Source organism: Pongo pygmaeus, chromosome 2 (assembly GCF_028885625.2).
Source record: "Pongo pygmaeus isolate AG05252 chromosome 2, NHGRI_mPonPyg2-v2.0_pri, whole genome shotgun sequence".
Classification (NCBI taxonomy): domain Eukaryota; kingdom Metazoa; phylum Chordata; class Mammalia; order Primates; family Hominidae; genus Pongo; species Pongo pygmaeus.
This window is the reverse complement of record NC_085930.1, coordinates 192,457,634-192,482,763: the sequence shown is the minus strand read 5'-3', so window position 1 is coordinate 192,482,763 and position 25,130 is coordinate 192,457,634. Positions and strand designations below refer to the sequence as shown.

The following is a 25,130-nucleotide window of genomic DNA, read 5'->3' as shown; positions in this document are numbered from 1 at the left end:
CCTCCCAGGTTCAAGCAATTCTCCTGCCTCAGCCTCCCGAGTAGCTGGGATTACAGGCGCCCGCCACCACGCCTGGCCGATACCTGCTTTTGGGAAGGAGTTTTTAGTGTGCCTAAAGGAAGCCAAAAAGGGCAAACCATAATGGATCCACAGAGTGGCTGGTGAAAACCTGAGAAAAAGCCGCATGAGAAACTGGATATTTTGCTTATCGAGAGAATCAAAACCAAAATCAAACACAGAAATTGGGAGAGAGAAAAATATAGGTTAGGAGGTCCCTACAATATCAAATCTTACCAAAATTTCTTTTACTTCAGAATGAAGAAATCTTTGAAAGCTGTCATGAAAGGAGGAACCTTGAGCTGGAGCAGCAGGCCAGGCTCAGAGACCTTTCCCCCCGCAGGTAAGACTGCAGATCCGTGGGTGCGGGGGGCGGGGGTCACGGGTGGCGAGGATCCTCTCTTTTACACCTCAGCACCTGTCTTTCCCAGGTAAGAATCATAATATTTATCCTGTATACTAACCTTCATTTATGTACCTGAGAACAAAACTTGTGGATCCCACAAAAGCAACAAGCAAAAGAGCTTAAAGTGACATCTTAGAAACCAAACTTCTAAGAATACAGTGTTTTAAAAGATTGGGCTATCAAGAGAATATTACATGTAAGCTAATGTTGATATTGACTGAATTATTGGTTTAAACACATTTAAAGTCTCTTGGTTCCCCAAAGACACAATTTATACAAATGCTGTTTTTGCTCTGTAGAAAGGTGTTTGCATCCTCAGAAATGCTGTGCCGTTCAGAAAGCCTAAATTAGGGAGGTAAAAACCAAAAATAACACGGGGAAATTTATTTTAAAAAAATATTTATACTCAGAATCCCCATCATGACACCTGTTCTAGTGCTAGTCACATTATTTATACCCACGCTGTTTGACTTGTAAGCTTTTATCCATGGTGTCTATCATAATGCTTGACTCTTAGCAGGCCTCTGAAAAATGTCTGTAGAATGAATGAACAAACATCTTTAGGAATTTGCTCCTTGATTAAATGTAATATTAACTAGACTACTTTATATTCTTTCACTTACGGTGTATTCAAAGAAACATGTGGGCTCTTACTGATTGCCATGTTCCTGGAGTGATAATGAATGGCCCAATTCAGCATGTGAGTGTTGAATGGTATAATCTCTGAAAAACACCATTTGGCAATGATATGTTCTCTAGTTTTCCTTAAGTGACAGTTTATCTTTTGAGACTTTTACTAAAACTCCTACCTACTTTTATAAGAGTCTTAGTGTTCTTTAAGTTAGTTGATTAATTATTGTATTAACTTATAACAGGCCAGGTGCAGTGACTCAGGTCTGTAATCCCAACACTTTCCAACACTTTGGGAGGCTGAGGTAGGAGGGTTGCTCCAGCCCCGGAGTTCAAGACCAGCCTGAGCAACATAGTGAGACACCATCTCCACAAAAAATTAAAACATTTAGTGGGGTGTAGTGGGGTGCACCTGTAGTCTCAGCTACTCAGGAGACTGAGGTGAGAAGATTGCTTGAGCCCAGGAGGCTAAGTCTGCAGTAAGCTAAGCTGTGATCACACAGCTGCACTGCAGCCTGGGTGACAGAGCAAGACCCTGTCTCAAAGAGGAAGAAAAAAAAACAAAAAACTTATGGCAGACTGCCAAATCATACTTCTTATGAGAAACACAAAGGAATAAAGTTACAGCACTTAACTAAAGAAACAAAAATATCTTTATGTTCTTGCAAAAGAACTTTGAGAAAAGGCAAAATTAGCCACTGAGTTAATCAAGAGGTAGACTCTATAAGACTACTGTTTTTGTGCTACCACCGACTTTGAATAAATACCTTAAGATCACCAGTCTTTGCTGCAACTGTTTAATCTATATTTCCTTATTCCTTTTTGATTTTATAGATTTGAGTTTTGCTGCATAACTAATACAAATGTGCTTGGTATATAGAAGGCTTTCAGATTTTGGGGAGATGATTAATTATTCAGAACCCTAAGTGGACACTGTACAAGGCATGGTTGCCTTCAGAACTTATAGCTAGTAAAAAAACACATGGAATGATTAGTAGGTAGTATGATAATATATGTGACTAAGTATAAACTTGGGGAGGAGGGAAGGAAGAGATGCTTAAGGGAAGAGAGACGGTAGAATTGGATTTCCAAAATTTCAACAGGTATAGAAAAAACAGTGTTCTTGGCAAGGGAAACCAACTTAAGCAAGGTATGGTCATGATTGACATTTGTGATAGATAACAGTGGCAGTGATAAAAAAAAAAACAAAAAACTAAGCTATAGGGAATGAAGGAGGAAAAGTTTACGTAGGGCCTTGAAAACCAGGTAGAAGAGTTTAGATTTGATGCTGAAGGCAGTAAGGAGTCTTTGAGGTCTGGAGTAAAGGAATATCGTAATGAAAGCTATGATTAAGGATTGTGTCACTGCAGAATGCAGAAGTGATCGGAAGGAAAACTGACTCAGAGACATCGAATATTCCTCTCATTATTATCGCAGAATGAATAACCTTGCATATCAAGAGTTCTCTGGTTCTATTCTCATTGCAGCTATAGCATCCAATTAAAGTCCCCAAATATAGGTCATTAATTAATTCTTCCAAGTCATCACATTTTAGTACCAACTACAAACACTCCTACCACGACTTGCAAGTTAAAAGTTCTACCATAACCATTCAGATGCTTACAAGTTTTAAATATAGATTGAGTTACACAATATGCTATGTGAAGAACTGAGCAGGAATCAGGTAAAAAACAGATGAGAGCACATTACATGCAAATATATCGAAGCACCAAACACACCAAAGTAGGTGTAAGGGCATTCCTGATATTAAGAGATTAGGGTTAAAATTGACTGTATTTCAGACAGCTAACCGTGTCAAAGAAAAGGAAAACGTAACCTTTTCAAATGGTATCTTAAAGCGCTATAACTACAGGTGATTTCATCCCTCTCTCAACAGATTATAGTCATGCATTGCTTAACAATGAGGATAAGTTCTGAGAAATGCATTTTTTTTTTTTGAGACAGTCTCGCTCTGTCATCCAGGTTGGAGTGCAGTGACACAATCTCGGCTCACTGCAACCTCCCTCTCCCAGGTTCAAGCGATTCTCCTGCCTCAGCCTCCCGAGTAGCTGGGATTACTGGTGTGTGCCACCACACCCAGCTAATTTTTGTATTTTTAGTAGAGATAGGGTTTCACCATGTTGGCCAGGCTGGTCTCAAACTCCTGACCTCAGGTAGTCCGCCTGCCTCGGCCTCCCAAAGTGCTGGGATTACAGGCGTGAGCCCACCGCGCCTGGCCAATGAATGCATCTTTAGGTGACCACATCGATGTGCAAACGTCCCAGTTATACATACGAGAACCTAGATGGAATAGCCTACTAGACACCTAGCTACATGGTAGAGCCCATTGCTCCTGGGCTACAAACCTGTACAGCATGTTACTGTACTGAATACTGCAGGCAATTGTAAGACAATGGAAAGTATTTGTGTATCTAAACACATCTAAATATACAAAAGGTACAGTAAAAATCTGAAATAAAAGATAAAAAAAATGGTACACCTGTATAGGGCAGCTCCATTACAATTTCATGGGACTGTCGTCATATATGTGATCCATCGTTAACCGAAACGTCATTTTGTGGCACATGACATTAGGAAAGAACATCTCCCCATCCAGATATTCCAGCATGAGTCATTTAACAAACAGTAGCATCTTAGGTGGCTCTATAATGCAGAGAACATGATAATCCTATAGGAACAGGGCTAAGACCATGTAGTACATTAAGACAGAACGAATGATTATATAAGCAATGTTCATGAAAAAGTTTAAATACACATCTCAGGATAATTTTTTAGTTGTTTATTGGAAACCATAGATTTTTTTTTAAACCCACTAATTATTTTGCCATACAAGAGCAAAATTCAAATAATACAAATATTTAACATTTTGGTATAAAATTAACAATATGGAGAAAAGATGCAAACCAACCAAAAGGTAAAAAAATTTTAACAATAACACTGTGTATAACCATCTTCTATTCAAGTGACCATCCAAGCTGATAGTTTATTTTCCCTTTGTTGACATTTTTAAAAAAGCCCTACACTGGAGCACCAAAAAGTTTTTTCCTTCTTTTTTAAAAGGTTGGAACCCTTTTATTTACAGATACTCTTCTCAGTACTTTAAGTAAGTGTGATGAAGGAATCATCTAGCAACTTCCTTCTTAGAAAAAAAGGAAGTGCCTTCACATTTCCTTGAAATTTAAACTTGCTCCATTCTATTCTAAGCAAAAATTAAAAGGACACAGTTCAGAAGAGCTCTTTCAGCAAATAAATAATTGTTTCACAAAAGCACTGCTGTAAACAAGATCACTTCGATGGCCAGAGACACTTATGTTTTCAACCAATGGCAACCTTAAACACTTCCAAGTATAGATACACAGGGTATATATGGGCAAAAGGCAATACATCATTAAACAATCAACTAATAAAAATTAATTATAAGCTTGTTGCTTGGTCAAATATGCTTTTGTTCTCTACTTTTTTTTAATTGGTCAGAAAACTTAAACTGTAATGATCTAAAACCCTGTATCTACTCTGAAAGTAACTACAACCTAGAATGTCTGACACTGTAGTTTTGACATTAGTTAAAAATACTAAATTATCTAAGCAATGTAAACAAGCCTCAAATTTCAAAATAGAAAAAAATTAAAATTTCTGTAAACATTAAAAAGCTACCTGCTAAAAATTGTAAGTATCATCATCCAGTTGTGTATACTGAGAAATCTTTTTTAGTTTTGTTTTGCATGTTTCCGACATTACCTTATTATATGAGACATCTTATTTTCCCTAACAGGTGCCTCTGCAGTGAAAGGTCTTAGAGTGAGTTCAGTCACTTTTGCTGAAGTCATTATTTTGGCCTTCATATAATCTCCCTAGCAGTAGACACCACCTAATTCTTTCTGTAGTGAAGGGAGGTAGTGTGTATTATAGCCACATTTTTATCCTGCTTTGTAAAATAAATGTAACTTACTCTATTAGATCTCAGACACATCTTTTTGATTACAAGGAACATGCAGCTTTAAAAATGCTTTAAACCCCAAACTGGCAACTTTTCTATCACTTTTTTACTCTGTTTTCAAGTTTGAAATATTTAGAAAATAAAGATCACCTCTGACAGTTATTGATGAAAAATAAATTGTTTTAGATATTATAACTTTGATGTTTAATGCTCTCAATTTAAAACTCTGAACTTGGAACAAAGTGCTGTGGTTTATAAGACCTTGTTGGGGAGGAGTGGGTTAATTTTAGTAATCAGTACAATGATTTAGACACTAAGATTTCATTTTATAAAATTATGGAGACATTAGGCTTGTAATGTTCTGTCTTTCCATTTGAAGTCTCTCCATTATTATATTCCTCTATGTAAATTACATTCAAATAACAACCTTAAACACAGACCAATATTGAATATTTAAAAACCAGTTGAAAACTTCATTAAAATCAGCTTATTTGAATTAACAATGGTTTCTCCCTAGAGAAGGACCCTATGAGCAACCAACTGCCCATGTTATGTGTCATTTTCTAATACTTAAAAAAAATCCATTAAAAACATATAAAGTATTAGGGCAACATTAATCACTTTTCTCAAAGTTCACATTAAACTTTGAAAAAAGATGCAAAAAAAGGTATTTTAAGGACTCTAACACCAGTAGCTACATGGATGTGGTAAGAAGTGATTTGTCTCTTTATGATAACATTGTACATATTTTTCTACATCTCCTGTTAAGAACAAGAGACTTTCTTTTACCAGATTCATGAACTTTCTCTCCTATGCTGACTTTTCCCTGTCCCTACTACCTCCACCAAGTGCTCTTTAACAAAAATAAACTTGCTTACCTGGTCTAACAATATATTCATTTCCTTGAAATGTAGTACTATACGTTCATTTGGTATTTTCCAAAAGCAATTATTCTAACATCAAGACTTCTTAATAACATCTGTACACCTCAAGTATATATGTGGCATTACATGAGAACTTGAACTTCCCTTTAGTTTTGTTTTCACTAATAATATAAACCTTTTCTAAATACAAATTCTTTGAAATGAATTTAGGCAATGAAGTAGATAAGTGATATTAAACAGCTTCTAGAATCAAAGAAACATTCGGATGGACAAGGCTTTCAAAATATTTGTCTTTCATCCTCATTTTACTTAGGGTATAGACAAACATTTAAAGGATTTTTTCATCCAGGTTTGACTCAGTGACAGTGAAAACATACAACTTCAAGTACTATTAGATAAACGCAGCCCTACAAGGATATGTGTCCACATAGCTAATTTTACAAAGGAGAATTATCTTCATTAATCTGCAGTATATTTGACCCAAAAAACCTTTGGAAATGGTTTTTACTTTAGGATCTGTAGCATTCTTCCAAAGGTCCTGGAGATCTTCTAAGTGTCCATGAGATGTCATCATTTTTTCATAGATGCAGGGATGATAAGGAGTTTTACCCTCTCCAGAAAAAAACACATGGTACTGTGGTACTATCCCTATTTTATTGGCACAGAGGCCCATGAACACATCGTCTATGTAAAGACTAGAATTAAGTGTCTGTGATGCCTCATAGACTTTGGCAGCTACATCACCAGAGATTACATAGGCAGCTCCAGCTGTGTAGTCAGGGTAAGCTGGCCACTGGTACATTTCATAGGACACGTAGTATTTGCTGCTTTTATCTCTAATGGGAGGGGCGCCACGATGAACACGACCAATCCAAAAGTCTTGAACACCAATTTGTTCTAAACTTTGAAGGTACTCAATCAGATTTGGCATGTGAATAAATATGTCATCATCAGCAGTCATAAGAAATTTGGCATGTGGACAATAGGTATTTGCCCAACTGAACTGCATAAGTAATTTCAGAGTAAGATTGTAGAAAGAATCAACAAAGTCTTGCTGAATTATATCATTGTACATTTGATCTTCCCAAACCAGTTTTCTTTGTAGTTCTTCTCCCTCCAGTGGATTAGGAGTTCCTAAGGCAAACAGAGTTTTGATGTTGGCATTCAGCTGAGACCGAACATAATTTTCATTACCCCACGTCCTCCTAATTCCGGAACGTCGATCATAGTTTTCAGGAGCAGTTTTTACAAACAGTAAAAGGAGGACGTCTTGAGCTTGACACTTTTCCTTGTGGTTAATCAAGTATTGGTAGCGAGGCCCAGCTGAGGTGTGCTTAAGAGACAGGGTATCATTCACAAAGTCATAGCTATTTATGAGGTATCTGTAAGAATATGACTTCATATGGCTCACAATGTGATTATCGATTGGTTCCCAAAAAAACATGAGGCTCGCTATAAAACAAGTAGCAAATAACTGAATAATTAACTGCCATTTTTTGACTCTTCTGCCACTAACCAACATTCTCATATCCACGCAAGTCTGTTTTTATTTAGGATCAGTTTTAAACAGGCACTTGCTTCTTCGAGACCATAGAACTTCGTATTTCGTAGAGTAGGTGTCCATCTTAATACATGTTGGTCATTAAAAATGGAAAACAGTCTTCTTATTTTACAAAATAGTCTCTTTTAGTCCCATTTTTCTGAGATTGTGAAAGAATGGAACACCCTGTAGAACGAGGACACTGGCACGTCAAAATTCTTCCACACGGGCATCCTTCAGGAAGTGTGGTGGGCGGCCTCATGCGGCTCTCCCATGTGAGCATTCCATGCCACCTATCAGTCAAGAAGAGAAAAGAATCACAATCGCGTGGGTTCTAAGGTGCCAGAAAGAAACATATTCCTAATTCCTTAAAACCAAATGTAACCTGCCCGATCTGCACAAAAGGTGATGAGGCAGTTAGTATTTAGCAGAGGCATACGGCTGTTTATTTTTTTTAAAGGAGGACAGGAAAAGGGAAAAAATTGCGTTACACTGTCTTCCCATTCAGAGTACAGAGATTTTTTTCTACTCCTACTCTTAAAAAAAAAACAAACAAACAAAAAAAAAAAAACTTCCCAAACGGCTATAATCGTGTATACTTAAGTTCAAATTTCACAAACGGGTACATTCATGAATATACTGACTTGAATACGGTCAGGATGAAAGCAGATACATAGATCAAGGCAAAATCTTCAATGAAAAGAAAATTCACAGCAGTAAAAATCCATTAAGGCTTGCCCCAGACAAGGCAGGAATAAGAGTGAGACTTTTTTTTCTTTTTTTTAAATTAAGGTTCATAATCAAGGAGTCACAATTTGCTCCTTGAAAGCAAACTCTCAATAATCAAAATTACTTTGTGAGCCCCAGATTTATACAGCCACCTTCTTTCTGTACTTTTTTATTTGGAAATGCAACAGGCGCCTCAACGTAACATGTTCTAAACTGGGAAGCAACAGAATGTAGCCAACAAGCACTGCCTTTGTAGTCAGGCAATTTGAACACCAATGCTGCCTCAGCCACTTAAGGTTTCTTGTACCGTATCATGCATCTAACACAGAAATTTGACAAATTGGGGTAAGACCGTTTAACTCGAAGTCTTTATGCAAATTAAATGGGAATATACATGACAAATGAAGGGAAGTAGACAGATCGTTACCTAGCACACTAGGGTCCTCAAGTGTCATTTCTCACCCATTCTGTTATCTTCTCCCCTAAAACCTGCTGTTTCTGTTTCTCTTTATATGTGCCTAACTGCACCTCTTTCATCTATGCCTGAAATCTGGAACCGCCCCCCCCCCATTTCCTCCACTTCCATTATCTAAATGTTTAATCCTGTGAATCACTTCTTCTAAATCTCTCTTCACCCCTTCATGTTATCATCACTTCTCACCCAGACTAGATGATCCCCTGGCCAACCCACCTTCCACTTTACAGTCAGAGTGACCTTTGTAAAACTTGGATTTAACCACGAGACGAACTGAGCTCTTTTAACTCCTTCAGAGCCTCTCCATTAGTTAGTGAGAAGATGAAATCCAGCCTGGCCCACAGGACCCTTTAGGATCTGCCTCTCCAGCTCTTTGGTCCCATCATTTGACAATACCAAATTATTGGCTGAAAGCACAGTCACACTTGCCATTTCATATGCCCTGGTATTTACACCAGCAGTCCTGTGGCCTGGCTACCCTACCTCCCTTGCTAATATGAAGTCTACAGACATCCTTCTCTGGGAAGCCTGAATTGGGATCAACCCATTCCCTGAAAGATGCTTCTCATCTCATCTGTGTTGCCCCAGCACCTTCTTATACCCCACACAGAGACTTTTTAGGCACGATGTTGTGGACACCCTACACTCAGCATCCAGGTCAGTGTGTGACCCCTGGTAGGCATTCCCCAAATGTTGGTGCAAAGAACCATGCCGGGGGTGGAGTCACCGTTTACTCAAAGTCATGGTTACTGGGGAAGGACTGGGGGTCAGGACCCTAGCCAGGTGCCACCTCGGATGAGGTCCATGCCATGGCTGCTTACCCCAGGTCCTCTCTTTTCTTCCACCACTGGGACGCAGCACCCTCCTGCCTCAAGAATTCTGTCCCCAGTGCTTACCACAGGTAAAACACTTCCTTGGATGGAAAGGTAGGCTCTCTTCCTCAGGAGTGGTACATTAGTTTCTTGGACTTTGGACAGGACTGACAGGGAGAGAGCTGTGTAGGCTGAGCCACATAGCAAGCCCCAGGGCAAAGGCCCTGCTTTGTGCCCAGAGATCTGTCCTCAAGTCCCCCCGCCAGTTGACCCCTGATAGAAAACCAACTGTATACACTGAGTGCCCTGCAGAATGGGCCTAGCCTCAGCTGTGACACCTCCATCCCCACTTCAGAGCTTTCGGATCCAGCTATATTTCCCACCCCCATGATCACTCCACATCAGGGTGGAGGCAAAGGCCAGGTATGTAAAGTGTCCAATGAGGACTAGAGATTAGAGCCAAGCCCCATTCAGACTTTGTCCAGAGATAATCAGTATAGGGCACACTTTATCGCCAAGGGCATTGATTTGAAAACTGCACACACCACTTAGGAAGCCACAACCAGCATTTTTTTTTTTTTTTAAATGCAGAGTGTACTGAGAGTAGTAAGAGCAAGAATCATTTTGTGAAACTTTTGGGTTTTATGTGTGTGTGCATTCAGGGGTGTAATGGGAAATGTGTTACTGTGCTTTAACATCACAAAGGCTGAAGGCCGGGCATGGTGGCTCATGCCTGTAATCCTAGAGCTTTGGGAGGCTGAGGCAGGAGGATCACTTGAGGTCAGGAGTTTGAGACCAGCCTGGCAACATGGTGAAACCCCATCTCTATAAAAAATACAAAAATTAGCTGGGTGTGGTGGTGCACACCTGTAATTCCAGCTACTTGGGAGGCTGAGGCAGGAGAATCACTTGAATCAGGAAGGTGGAGGTTGCACTGAGCCAAGATCGTGCCACTGTACTCTCCAGCCTGGGTGACAGAATGAGATTCCATCTCAAAAAAAAAAAAAAAAGACTGAAACACTGCTCTAAGGAACAGATCAATATCAATAATTTCCCCCTTTGGACAGGCTGGTCATTTCTGGACTGAATGCTCTAGAGGAAGGTGAGAAAGACGTCAGAAAATATCAGTTTCTGATGGTGGCATCTGCCTAAACTTTGCGAAATCACTTTCATTCAGGGGCCCACTTTCTCTCAGTTGCTCTCTCAGTCTTTCCACGGTGCTCATCCAGATAACAACCATCCTCTGAAGCCCCAAAGCAAGGGCCCTCTGGCCTCCTCCACCATACATCTGGAAGGAACTGGAGGCTTAAAGCAAGGTAACAGAATTCTTGATGGCAGATTTTAAGCCAGCATACACATTTTTGAGAATTCTAGGAAAATTCTCAACTGAAAAGCATCTGCAGTTTCTACTCTAATTGACCCTGGGAAGGGAACAAAGAGGATAGTAACCTTTGGAATCTCAGGGATCAAAGGGAAAACCAGCTGCCTATTCCTGAGCAGCTGTACCCGGCAAGCTCCAACGCCAGCTTGCTTTGCACGTCCTACAGTTGTCTGCAAGTCTGAGCTTCTTGCTAGACTTTCTGCCCACAGGCCCAACTGCTCCCACACCCATTGTGCATCTATCTGACTCATTAAAGGTGCTAGTATCTCTCCAGTGAATCAGGCCTATTACCAGGTTGGTGCATTGCTGCTGCTGCTTATATGGCTACTGTAAGCCAGCAGCTGGTTCAGAACCTTCATTTTGTCCCCACCCTCAATATGTACGTATTTATCTTATTTTCCTGTATTTTTTCAGCTGTTCCAAATTGACATCAACAAGTCAAAATGCTTTCTGAAAAATGACAAAAGACCTGTCACAAAGCCAACATCCCACGCTACTTATTTAGTTCAGCACAGCATGTGAAGCTCTAAAATGAGAATTCTCCCCCTCAGTAGTTTGAATTTTTTAGCCACCATTTACATAAATCACAACCAGATCTCACTGATAATACTGGAATGATAAGGGGAAGATTTAGGAAAGGTAAAACTCCTCATTTGTATTACACAGCTTCACTTGTATAACAAAAGAACATCTGAATTCCTCCAAATTGAACATAGTCACTAGGAGGCCTTTCCCAGCCTAAATCAAAAGCACTGCCCTCCCCCGGCCTGCCCCCGATCTAAATTCATCAATTACAAGTCAACACTGTTGCGCCCAGCTCCGGTTTTGCGGATGGAGACCACGCACATACAACTGGCGCTCACTCTTCTGGTTTCTTACAGCGTCTTAAAGCTTCTCTAAAGCACAGCTTCCAGCTTTCCTATTCAGAGTGCAGGGGAGGGACCTAGGAAGAAACCCACAAGCCTGCCGATCTGGTAGAAGAAAATGCTGGGCCTGGCAGGAAACAAAGCAAGCCCAATGCCGAATGCGAAGCTCAGCAACCATCCACAACAGACTGCTGTGGGTGCAGCTTCCTTTGTGTGCCTGCAGCACGGGTCAGTGGCCAATCAACAGGCTAGAAACTCAAGGGTTACCCCTGTTTGGGGCCAGATTTATTGTGTAACCTTGGGCAACCCTCACCTCACTCTGATTCGGTGCTTTAATCTGCAAATCAGGGATGAATATCCATGTAATGTCACTGAGGGGCAGTAAAAATTATAAATGACTTCAGAGCCTGCTGAAAATAGGAAATAGAAAAGCATGGGAGAGAAGAGGACAAAGAATTGCTTAGAAGAAAATATGCAGATATCTCAAATACAACCTGGGTTTGCTTCTATTTGGACTGAGAAGAAGGGACAGGTATTCTTAGTATTATCTTTTCTAATAGAGGTAGTCAGAATAAAGAATAGAAGTAGGAACATCAGAAAAGAGGTGACAGACCCCAAATACTTTTCAGTCTAGGAGCCGTGCCCCTCAGTTACTCATAAGAATATTCTTTCACAAGAGAGCTCTTTAAACTTTTTGAAAAAACTAGTTAGCACACCCAAAGGCTACAAGTTTCCCTGCAATAATCCCTGATTTTTGTAAACCTTACCCCTGCTGTCAACTCATTTCTTTGTTGAGTCTACTTTTGTGATGCTGAGATAATATGTGAAACCTGCTATCCATTTTGAAGTTTTAATCAAGATGGGGAGGTCCACACTTTTAAGTACAAGTTAAACAACCTCAGTCTCCAGTGTTTCAATTAATCCTACAAGTATATGAGTATTTACTCTGCGGGTTCTTACACCAGACACAGTGGGAGATCATGAAGAAGTATTTTACAGTCTCCAATCTCAAAGCATTTACACTCTATTTGTGACAAGACTCATAGTTCCCACATGAAAGCATAGTTCCCACAGACAACAATGGGCAAATCCTGGTAAGGTACAGTGTGTCAGCACTAATCTGCATGATACCAACCCCAGGCACAAGAGGAAAGTCTCTGGGACTAGTAGAGAAATCGGTGGGGGTTGGATTAGTCAGGATTTTAGGAGGGCCTGGGGATGACTAGGATTTAGGTGGCTGCAGGAGTAGGAACAATCTTTGTTTCAGACAAGAACTGCGTATGGCAGATAGAAGATTTGAAAGCAGAGAGGTGGGAAGCTGCTTATGGAGAACCTTGAAAATCAGGTAGAGGAGTCTTAGGGGGGTACAGAAAGCAGCAGGAAGTCATAGAAATTTCTGGTTTTGTTTGTTATGGTAACTCCCTTGCTCAGTATTTATTAAGTTTGAACAAGAGGGATTAAACTGGAATGGTGGTATGGGGTGAAATGCAGAATGCCTGAAGATCAGGACGCTGGTTTCTCAGGGGCTCATACTGATGCCGGATGAGGTGAGGAAGGCCTAGTCGAGGGTGGTGGAAGTGGGGAGGGAAGGAAGGCATAAAGAAGGGCCTTTCAAGAAAAACAAAGACCTAGCAGGACCTGATAAATGACCTGGGATGGGGAGTAAAGGAGGAAGAAAAGAAGTGACAGCTAATTTCAAGCATTACCAACAAGGGAGGGAAAACTGGTTTCCTGAGTTAGGAGTGAAGGGGATTGTATTTGATTTTAGACTCGCATTGAGTTCAAGGGGATGGAGAGACAAAAAGGCACAGATGTCCAGAGGGTAATAAACTAAGACGAGTTAGACAGGACTGGAGAGATCCAGGTGGGTACTCTGAGCATGAAGATGACTAATTTCATGAATGTGGATAAGCTCTGTAGGTGGAGAGACAGCAATGGGCCTGGAGGAAAAATAAATTCTGGAGAAGGAGAGAAAGGAGGAGTCAATGAAAAAAGGGCTCATTCATCAGAAAATTAAGATGGGGTTAACAAATGGGTAGAGTGGGTAAGCAGGACAAACAAGGCCCTGGTCTTGGAGCTCTAAGTGGGGAAGAGAGACATTGACCATATAGTAGGGTTGTGCTGGGTGCTACAGGAGGGTCTAAAGATGGACCCTGCCCCACTTGGGGGCTGGTTTGAGGTTGGGGAGGGCAATTTCCAGGAAGAAAAGCAACAGTGCACTGTATTTCTGCATTTTATTCAGTAGACTTACACCACACTCAAGTCTAAGGAAACCTCATGGTGTGTATACCATTTTCATCATGTTATCTCCCAACACTCAAGACACCTTATCAGCCAGGAAGTTATTTACATGGCTTCACTGAGAACTGCATTTCTTCTGAGACCTCAAATTCCAGGATACTCACTCTATAGTACACTCACTCCTCAGCTGCAACTTCTAAATATTCATCGAGAACCTTCTGCCACCCCACCCCGCCCAGCAGTCTCCTGACCTTTCTTCCTCACACACCTCCCCTGTCTCAGATGCAGAATCATTGGACACCTTTGCCTTCCTACCCCAACAACCCCAGACCCCAGCGCCCTCCCATCTTCCTGTTCCTATGACACCTCCAGGGCTGCTGGGGAAATGGAACTTACCAGGCAGGCAGCATCACCACAAATGGCACTATCTAGCTTTGGGCAGTTTTCAGTGCTACGTGACTGTTCTTGAACTTGTCCTGGACCTTATCCCTTTCCCAGTCTCTTCAGCGGCCATGCTAAATCTCCCCCTCCCAGGCTCTGTCCCCTCACTCTGAAGACTTCACCTGTCTGCTTCCTAGAGAAAGGAGGAGACATCAGACACAGCATCAGCTCCTCCTCCCCTTGTGGGCCGCCTCCTCACGGGCTCCCTAGTTCCCCAGCACTCGCCATTCCCTCTGTAAAACATACTGATTGGGGCCGGGCCTAGGGCGAGACAAGGGAGCCACTTACTTTAGGTGCACAGTTTAAGGGGGTACCAAAAGCTCCGTAGTCAGTATAATATTTTGATGCAATATTTTTTAAAAATCAAAGTTACTGAAAAAAATCCACAATGAACAAAATGTCAAAACTGTAAACCAAGACAGGCTCCCTGCACTTATACAGCCCTGCCTCACCTGACTCCCCTAATCCCTGTCGTGCTGACTGGGGCCTGCTGGGGGCTGAATATTGCCGACTTCCATGGACATGTCTGCATTCTTAGTATATGTATGTATACCACCCTAAAGTATCATAAAACAAGACTAACCCTTAGTGTATATAATAAAGCATCATAAAACAATACTAATCCTTAGTAAGAATTAGTATTGTTTTATGATACTTTAATTTGGTATATATATATATATACATTCCTCATTCCTTTATATCTTTTAAACTTTTATTACTTAATAAATATTCATATATATATATATGAATGCCCACTTCTATTCTTTTTTTTTTTTAATGCTGGACATGAAAACCTCCTAAAACAGTTGTCTGAACCATGAATGGATTGTGTTCTACATAGCCGAAAAACACCAATCTAGAATGGAATCAAACCTCTACCATAAAATCATCCTCTCTTACTTCAATTGTTGCCAAAACAAGAACAAACCCAGAAATTCTATATAAGGAGGCAGTATAATTTAATGGAAAGACTAACAGATTAGAAGAAAACTAAGAAATTTAATCATTCCGTTCTAGCTCTGGTTTTTTCCTTGCTGGGGAAATAAAATACTGTAGTGAAACCTACATAGAAAACAAGACTGAACTGATAATTTTCTTCATTTAAAAAATCAATTTAATACTTGGAATATCCCCATGAGTCATGAAAATATAATGATCCCTTTAAAAGTGACATGCTTATAAAGTAGGAATATATAAGGCTCTTCCGGTGAGTCACAGTTTTTTTAAAAAATTCCTTTATATCCTCATTCCTTTATATCTTTTACATTTAAACTTTTATTACTTAATAAAGTCCAATGTGGGAGAGTTTTTAGTTCCTGTCCACACATAAAGGAAGGAAAGATAAAATCTTCTGTGCCATCTTTATGCTGCATTTCGTTCTACATTCCAAGTTTTTCTTCCTGGCTTCTTCTCGTCATCTGTTTCCTGTTAAGTATAGCTAGGCCCAATCTTCAGAAGCCAAACTGCCTTGTTGAGAGAGATCAGGAATAAAAAGCCCCAGATTTACTGGAAAAGCTATAATTTGATCTTCCTAGATTTTTTCTTAATAAATTACTTGCAATAATTGGTGTTAAGAAATATAACTCGTTACTATTTGGTACTAATTGCCTAGTCTGTTTGCTCAAGGAGAAAGGAGACAATGTGAAATGTGAATTGATAACTCACATTTTAAGGTGAAACATTAGATATCTTTGCAACTGTTATATTTCCAATATAAGACCTCTAAAAAAGAAAACAATTCTACCTAATGGCTGCCTTCAAGTGTTTTTGTGCTGGGACTTTAGCTATATGAAACTTTATTTCAAGCCATGGGCAACAATTAGAAGCCATCTGGAATTCTTATCCTCCTGCAGAGAATACATTTATAGAGTTAGTTCTTGATTCAGTGTTAGTCCAAAGACTTTAAATTCCACTTTGGCAATCATGGCTTTGGGACAGAGGGGAAAGTTGGGTAGTAAAACCTACAATGTGAATCCAGGTACAAGATCTCCACCTATGTAAACTCAGTTATATCTCTTTATAAGTTAAACATGGGTGTAAGATCTGTTTCCTGGTTATGGGGGAAGTAAAGACAGGGGAATTTCAAATGAACAAATGGGTAAAGACAGACCCTAAGTCTTTATTAACGGGACTGGTGGCATGGGATTATAGATTATTCTTAGATTTTAGGGAAGTTATATGAACTCAATAATTCCCAGTAACCAGTTTGATTATGCAAAATTTGAAACAAATAAAAAAGCTGACATATAAAGGTCTCAGAGAGGTCAAACACTCGCTTTTCTGAGCTTGGCCCTCTATGCTCATTCTTGCAACACACTTGTTTGGGCTGACACGGGTGCTTGCTCTTTTAAATATAACTCTTGTCAATTTTTTTCCTGCCTACTTAAGAAACTTCTCCTTTTACCCAGTCTAGCAACAGTTACTACCATGGGTATGTCTACTATACACCAGGCCCTGTTCCAAATGCCTTACAAATATGGTAGCTCTTTAAGCCTTACAACAACCTTTGAGGAAGAAAGGATCTCCCTCCACATTTTGCAGAAGATACTGAGGCACCGAGATACCGAGTTAACCATGTAATGTCAACAAATTCCAGACCCTGTGGCAGCTTAGAGCAGCTTCTGAGTCCCAGCCCCATCCCTGTGTTCCTCCCCTGCCCTTTTTCCCTGGCATGGGCACAGGTGTTCCTGCAGTTCTCATCAGGAGGGGACAGCAGGGGAGCAGGTGGGCGGGTCAAGAGAAGCAACCCAAGATGGATGAGAATTTGCTTCACTGCCAGAAGTGTGAAGCCATTTCTGTTTTGCTGCATTTTGTTAGCACTGTTCTTACTTCCTTTACTAACATACTCTTTTTCAAACCTTCCATTTCAGTTTTCCCTCCTTCTTCTTGGTCTCAGTAGTACTAGACAGGGGGCAGAAGTGACCTCATCAGTCTGTGTCCTTTGGGTGTAGTCTTTCATCCACAAAAAAGATTCAGGGACTCCAAGGATGAAGATCCAAAGTTGCAGGAGGGGGATAAAAAGAGGTGGGGTGGAAGGAAGGAGAGGAGGCAAAAAAGTACCGGACTCAGGGAGGATGTTTTAAGCAAGTATTGGGTAAAATGAAAGGCGAGGAGTCAGACACAGACACCCTGGCCTGGAAAAGCTGCCATTCTCTAATGAAAAAGCTGTATCAAAACCGTTTTCATGTGTAAAGGCAGGGAAAATCTGAAGATATATTCAAAGTCAGCTCATAAAATGACACATAGGAAGTAAACCTGATGAAGAGATGTAAACCAGTTGTCCATCATAAGGTAGATGAATAAAAAATACAAGTTCTCCTATCAATAAGAGTAAGAATTATTGCCTAAAATGCATACCCAGCCCTTTAATATGATACAAAACATGCTACAAATAGCCACTACTCCCAGCCCCACCCCTGCCACCCCACTAGGACTCCTCAGACACAATGACTGCTTTATTTGAGTCACTAGAAGAACAACGTTCACTCTAGCTAGAATTTTTCAAACATTCTTGAGATTTGTTAGGCTGGCTTTGCCCCAGAAAAACTGACTAAGATACATTTGAAATGCTGCATTATGTTGGGTAGGCTTCATCCACGAATCTGTTATTAGAAACCCATATGCAGTTGGCCCTGTACATTCATGGGTTCCGCATCCTCAGATTCAACCAACTACAAATCAAAAACATTTGAAAAAAAAAAAATTTATGGTTGTGTCTGTACTGAACATGCACATTTTTTTCTTGTCATTATGCACTAAACAATACTGTGTAACAATTGTTTACACAGCATTTACATTGCATTAGGTATTATAAGTAATCTAGAGATGATTTAAAGTACATTGGCCAGGTGTGGTAGCTCATACTTGTAATCCCAACTACTTGGGAGGCGGAGACAGGAGGATCATTTGACCTCAGGAGCTCAAGGCTACATGCCTCTGCACTCCAGCCTGGGCAACAGAGTGAGAACCATCTCTAAAAACATAAAAATTAAAAAAAAAGTACATGGGAATATTGCATAGGTTATATATAAATGCTGTACCATTTTATACAAGGGACTTGAGCATGCATGGATATCGGGTGGGGGGGGGTGGTGTCCTGGGACTAATTCCCCAAGGATACCAAGGGACAACAAACTATGGACCCCAAACCAGGTGCTCTGTGAATAAAGAGCTTTCCTCTGAGATGAGGGAAGCAGGGAGAAGATGGAAACTGGGGAAGGCTTTGTGGGAGAGGTGGCAAATGAGCAGGAGCTAGAACACAATTCAAATGTGGGTTTGGGGAGGAAAGGAGGAAGACACAGCTCAGAAAGAGGTCTACAGCCATACCCCCCTGAATGCACCTGATCCTGGCTGATCTCAGAAGCTAAGCAGGGTTGGGCCTGGTTAGTACTTGGATGGGAGAAAGAAAAGGAGAAGGGAGGAGTAGGGCAAGGAGCATTTCAACTGGCTTAAAGGGTGAAGTGGGCCGGGTGCAGTGGCTCACGCCTGTAATCCCAGCACTTTGGGAGGCCGAGGTGAGCGGATCAGGAGGTCAGGAGATCGAGACCATCCTGACTAACATGGTGAAACCCCATCTCTACTAAAAACACAAAAATTAGCTGGGTGTGGTGGAGCATGCCTGTAATCCCAGCTACTCGGGAGGCTGAAGCAGGAGAATCGCTTGAACCCAGCAGGCGGAGGTTGCGGTGAGCCAAGATGGCGCCATTGCACTCCAGCCTGGGCAACAGAGCGAGACTCCATCTCAAAAAAAAAAAAAAAAAAAGGGGTGAAGTGGAGGGAGCAGGGAATAAGACATTCCAGGAGAGATTACGCAGGAATTTTTTTTAAACACATAAGAGAAAAAGTTGTGGCTTGAGTGGGGAAATGTCAAATCACTTAGTTTGGCTAGAAGTTAGGGTATAGGGAAAAGACGGAAAAAAGGAGATCAGAAAGGTTAGCTGTGGTTGAATAATAATAAGAAAAGCCAGGATTCAGAAACAGGATGACGATATAACCCAGTGTCTGCCTGTTGTCCAGTGGCAGTTCCTATGTCCCATTCTGGACATTGTCTTTAGAAACAGCACTTGATAGAGGGTTTATAACACAAAGGTACAAAAAGTAGAAGATGGTGTAAAACAAGAGGTATATGTAACATGTTTCTGTCTTGGTGGATCAACATTTAGTCTAAGTTAACTACCATTTATTAAATGCCTGCACTATTCTAGGCATTGCAATGGGCAGCCCTGAAAGTAGGTTAATACGTATATTTAACTAATTCAACAAACATTAACTTATCACCATGGGCAGGATAGGATGCTAAGAAGACTTCAGAGATGTTTCAGGTGTAGATCTTCTATCAAAGGGTCAATAAATATTCCAGTGCAAGCTGGAATCTGGACCTGATGGTGGTGAAAGAGAGTAAAAAAGCCGAGAGTGTTTAAATGCAAACAAAAGTAGATGTATACTGTGCCTCTCCATTTACTGGTCACATGAGCTCGACTTGTCTCTAAACCATGTACCAGTGTTTTCTCAGGATCATTTGAGATAACTTATTGACAATGTCAGTCCAGATTAGATGTTCCATCTGTGCAAATTTCCTTTCTCTAGAATCTGTTCGTGTAGCTTTACCAGGATGGGTTAGTTAATGGATGGCTGATTTTTTTTTTCAGGTTTTTTTCTTTTTAGAATACTGAGCTATACTCATAATATGCTTCTTTTCAAAAAACATTGATTAGGTAGGAGTTTTTAAAAATACTGATCTGATGGCTAAGGGCCATTTAACACATGGCAAAATACTGTTGAGGCAGAAGTATCGTCCCTAATTGACTGAATATGGTCCTTCTCATGTTCCCCATTATTCCATTAATGGAATAATGGTCTTCCATTATTCTTGACAGGAAAGAACATGGTTCCCACAAGCACTTAAAATACATTTCAATTAGGATGACACATGTATAAGATTATACGGTCCTCTAAAGTGAGAGAAGGAAACCTGAGGTGAGTCCATCCTTGAACTTACTTTGCTTAGAGCACTATGAAAAAGTTATAGAAAGTTATAGGAAAGGAGCAAAAGAGTCAAATCTGAAATATCAGGTGGATCTTAGGCTGTGAAACAGTATTTTGAACTTGAACTTTTGGGCTTTGTTGCCTACACACTTGGTAGAACATGCTCTTTTGTAGAGAACTGGCTTCTAGTGTTAAAGCCTTGTATGGAAGAGAAATCTGAATAAGTTACATATCAAAGCCAGCATCTGAATTTGTAGAATTAAAATGTTTCTAAAAAATCGCTTTTTTATTCAAATCTCGTATCTCACCTGATCAAGCTTCTTATCCTTTAAATATAAAGATTCTTACATCCCCTATATATATGTAAACTAATACATAATAATTAAATATTGCATACCGTAAGGAAAGTAATTCTGGATTTACACTGTTCTGGCTACATCTTCGCTCACAGAGATTCGATATCAAAGGGCAGAGCTCTTGTAATTTACTGTGCCTCCGTTTCTGGAACACAGATACAATGAATTCCTCTCCTTACAAGGTTATTCTAACAATGAATTAAAATAATGGCTATGGAAATATTTCAGAAAAGGCATAATGTATTATAAAAATGCAAAGCTGAGATCTCTTTACTTCAGTATATATAAAATTCCCCCTAAATAGGGTACATCTTGTTATTCTGAGAAGAGACAATTTCCTTCTGAATTTCTCCCAGTTTCTTCCCGATACCTCCTGTGTTCTGAAATGCAGATTCTAGTGCAATTGGGCCTCAGAAAGAACTTGACCCTTTACAATGTGAAAGTCACCAAGTGCAATGATTCAAGCCAAAGTGACCCATTTTAAAAGATGACCCATTTCAAAACCCATGAGTTATTATTCAAGCTGTTCTATTTTTGAGAATTAGAAAGTTTTCTTTTTTTTTTTTTTTAACAATCTCACCATTTGAATGTCTTTTATGACAAGAGAAAACTGATCACCACTTTAATGAAATACAATGTTTCATTTTTTACTTGATAGGGCCTGCACTTTATTTTGAAAATTCTTCTGCACCTTCTGAGTTTTCTCTGGGCAGAGCAGTTATAAGCATCTCTACCTCCTACTCGTCCTCATCTCCCACTTTCTCAGGAACAGCTGCTCTGAGCTTTGGCTTGGGCCTTTCCTGTGATAACACTGGTTCTACCTTAGAGCCTTGCAGGGCCGGGAAGGGTCAGCCTGAGTCAGCCTCCTCCTCAGAGAGTGCTCAGTCAATGCTCAGATCGTGTGCGGGAGGAGAAGGAAGAGTGAGAAGGACAAGCAGGTTAAGTACAGAATGGAAACCTTTCTGGTATTGCATTTAGCTTGCTTTAAAAGCAAAGAGTTGGCCCCAAAAAGCAGCTTTCACCTCCTCACTTGTGACCAGATAGAAAATCTACCATAAATTTATTTTGAGAAAGTTATAACGTCAGCTGCTGATCACTAATCACCCTTTCAGAAAGTTCAGGGTGGGATCATTTCGGTGCCACCACTTAATACAACTATCTTCAATCATCCTTTTCTGGGTCAACTTCAACTTTTCACATTCCTCTCCCATCCCCCACAGGGACCAGGCAAGGTTTCCCAAAATAAAGGCACAGAGGAACAAATCCAATTCTGATGGATGTACTTTCATCAGATAATTACCATAAATATGAGCCTCAGGCCACCACCAGCCACTGTGCGGTTACCACATCGGTGTCCCTTTAACATGATCCATAACCTAAGAAAATCAACACTGGCCAAGAATGTACAAGGTGTAGTCAAGAGTCGAGTTGAAAACTGTTACTTTTACCTATATGGTATCCAAGCAAGCAACTGCCTCTGTCACATCAGGATTCAAAATGAAATGAGGCAGAGTCAAAGGAAAGAGCGGCCACGACCTCCCCACCAGGGAGATCTGAGGCTTCAGTCTCCCCGCCTGCCCACTTCCCTGTCCCCATTTCCCCTGCCAGTAACTCGCCGAAAGCGTTCTCAGGCTGGCGGTTTCCTCTTTCCAGCCCGACACGGGCTTTCGACTCGAATTCAGCCCTCCAGCCGGAGGCGGGTGGCCGCAAGCCTGGGGCCCCCGGCCGGCAACCGAATTGGTGGGCGCGGCGTTCGCCTCGCGGTTCCCGCGCCCGGGCCGGTCCCGCCACCGAGGAGCCGGAGCTCCTCAGGGAGGGGGACCCGCCGGCCCCGGGAAGCCGCCCCAACCGTAGCTGCCCGGCCCCCAAGCCTACCTGCCGCACCTGGGCGGCGGCCCGGCCTGGGTCCCAGCCGCTGGCCACCCGCGCGGGCAGGCCGGAGGGAACAAAGGCGCTCCGGGGAGGGGACGAGCCTCCTTCTCCGCCGCGCTTTCGGAGGGCGGGCTGCCGGGGCCCGCGGTGGGAGAGGCCTCCCCGGCTTCCCGACTTCCCGGCGCTGGGCCGTGCGCGGTCCTGGCCAGGGCAGCGGGCCCCGATCCAGTGTCCACGCCAGCCGCGCGCCCCCGGCCCGAGCGCGCGTTCCCACCTGAAGTCCCGGCGCCACCCGCCGGGCGAGGGCCAGCGTGCCCTCACCTCCTCGCCACTCTTCCCCTCCGGAGACCTCGCTCGGCCCGGAGTGGGCAGACTCGGAGCCTCCCGCGCCGGAGACCGCGAGTCGCTCGGCCGAGGAGGCGCGGCGGGCCGGGGGCGGGGCGGAGGGGGCGGCCCGCAGCCCCCAGTGCCGGGAGCCCGCGCGGGAGACCCAGCTCGCCCAGCTCGCCCAGCTCGCCCAGCTCGGGGCCGCGGCACGGAGAACGAACCATCCGTGGCCTGGAGACGTATCCCGCCGAGCGGCCAGAACTTTCCCCATTTAGTGATCCGGAAAGGAAGCCAACATTCCCACCCAGAGAGGCCTCGGCCCGCGGAAAGATGCGGCCGCGGCACAGCCGTGTTTTCACCACGTAACTGACCACAGACTAACTCCGCGCGGAACCACCGGCCCAGGGCGCTCCGCCAAGAGGCGGACTGTGCTGGCCTCGCGGGCCCTGCGCCCAGGGCACGCCGCGGTTCCTCCCACACGGGACACCGGTTCTGCAGCGCCGCGGATTAGGATGGTCTTTTCCTTTCCGAGCGGGAGCTCTAAGGCAGGCTCAGGCGGGTCTTGTTAAAAGGTTTCTGGTCACACCACTTATGCCTGGAGCTCTGGGGGCCTCAGTAACAAAGCAAGGAAACTTACAGCAAACTAGGGCTGCACTGCCGCTGTCCGTTTCTAAAATACGAGAGAAGGGGGAAACCCCGCCCCACGCCAGCTTCCCAGTGACTTTACCTCCAAGTCCAGCTTCATTTCAAGGGCAGTTTAGAGTGAAACTCACCAAGTCCAAGCCCAGCTCTTTAAATGTCCAAATCGGAGGTCGGCTTTTCTTCCCGCATCGGAGCGAAAGTCGCTGGTCTCAAGAACAAAACTTGCAGGCTTTAAATCTTGGGCGAGGACTGGACGGGCAGCGCTGGACTGGGCTCACTTCCCCGGCGGGATGCGGGCTGTATGCGGGCGGGATGGGGGCGGGCCCGGGCGGGGGCGCGAGGCTCCCAGCCGCGCGCCCCGCACCTCTCGGCGTCACGGCCCGAGCCCGGCCCCGCCCGCCAGGCCGCCACCCTCCCGGCGCGTAGGTGAAGGTGACGGGCCCCGCCCAAGTTTGTTCTTGTCTGTAGATGAGAATTCCAGGAAGTGTTTCCTTGCCGCTCGTCAGTTAATTGCGATCGCTTACTCAAATGGCCAACTGGAAGCCAGAGGGCACATGAATGTCCTCTTTGAGCTATTTTCCTCCTTTAGAATACTTCATGCAGGTAACCAGACAATATCGAGAGATGCGGACTTCTATTCAACGAGAGAGATTATAAATGAATCCTGTATGCGCTTGATTTCTTGTTCCCCGCATGTTGTTAGACCTCTCCCTAAAGCCACAAAACATTTAACGGAGATAATATTTTGAGCGATTCTGTTATTGTACATATTTCAGAACATGACAGAAAAGCAAAAGATTAACCCAAATACTTTAGTAAAATAAAAGCTTTGAGTTTGTCGTAAAAGGAACAAGACAGGTAATTAGTTAAATGTATGATTGTCGAATCAGGGTTTAAAACAGTGGGGCCAGCAGGCACGGTGGCTCACTCCTGTAATCCCAGCACTTTGAGAGGCTGAGCCGAAGGAGGATTGCTTGATCCCAGGAGTCAGAGACCAGCCTGGCCAACATAGCAAGACCCCGTCTCTAAAAGAAAAAACACACACACAAAATGAAAACTGTAAACATTGTATTTGTTCATTCAAACTAGATTTTTAGGAAGTTTTTTAATTGCTTTCCTTAAGCCGGTCAGCATCTTTTAAATCATGTAGTTCTTTTCATATGCTACCTACACAGGGCATGGCTCAGCATCTCCCAGACTATGGCACTGCATGTACATCACACCACAGACAGAAATATTTACATATGTGATTTGCAAAGGAGTCACTGACAGTGACCCACAAATAAGCTGATTCATTGTTAATACAGCACTAATCACATACCTTCTCTAATAAAATGCTGACTGAAATCCCACGTGCATTTCCCCCAGCCATCACATGTGTATGTTGTATATCTTTGTAAATATTCAATTACAATTATATTCCTTTCAGATCAATTGGAGCTAGGTCCATGTGTCAGTATACATATGTTCCACATACATGAGCACATAGAACTGTACCCACGAGAAATACAAACTGACCAAAACAGTG

At 42.4% G+C, this 25,130-nt stretch overlaps 2 protein-coding genes across 9 annotated transcripts in view; one reads left to right on the top strand and one right to left on the bottom strand.

The window, feature by feature from the left end:
- MCF2L2 (MCF.2 cell line derived transforming sequence-like 2) overlaps positions 1–25,130 on the top strand; it is a 247,265-nt gene that overhangs the window by 149,918 nt on the left and 72,217 nt on the right. Inside the window, exon 15 of the mRNA XM_054479976.2 lies at positions 315–400. Coding sequence (XP_054335951.1) covers positions 315–400 — 86 coding nt within the window. The remainder of the gene's footprint in view (positions 1–314; positions 401–25,130) is intronic.
- On the bottom strand, positions 3,879–23,975 carry B3GNT5 (UDP-GlcNAc:betaGal beta-1,3-N-acetylglucosaminyltransferase 5). 8 transcript variants are annotated; one of them, XM_054479977.2, is made up of 2 exons: positions 23,734–23,975; positions 3,879–7,768 (listed from the first exon to the last, which is right to left on the bottom strand). In XM_054479977.2, exon 2 carries the CDS (start codon positions 7,461–7,463, stop codon positions 6,327–6,329), a length of 1,137 nt encoding a protein of 378 aa, XP_054335952.1. In that variant the 5' UTR covers positions 7,464–7,768; positions 23,734–23,975; the 3' UTR covers positions 3,879–6,326. The 8 variants fall into 8 exon arrangements, with proteins under 8 accessions (XP_054335952.1, XP_054335953.1, XP_063518529.1 ...); XM_054479978.2 differs by having other exon boundaries at positions 23,688–23,972; XM_063662459.1 differs by lacking the exon at positions 23,734–23,975 and adding an exon at positions 23,598–23,616.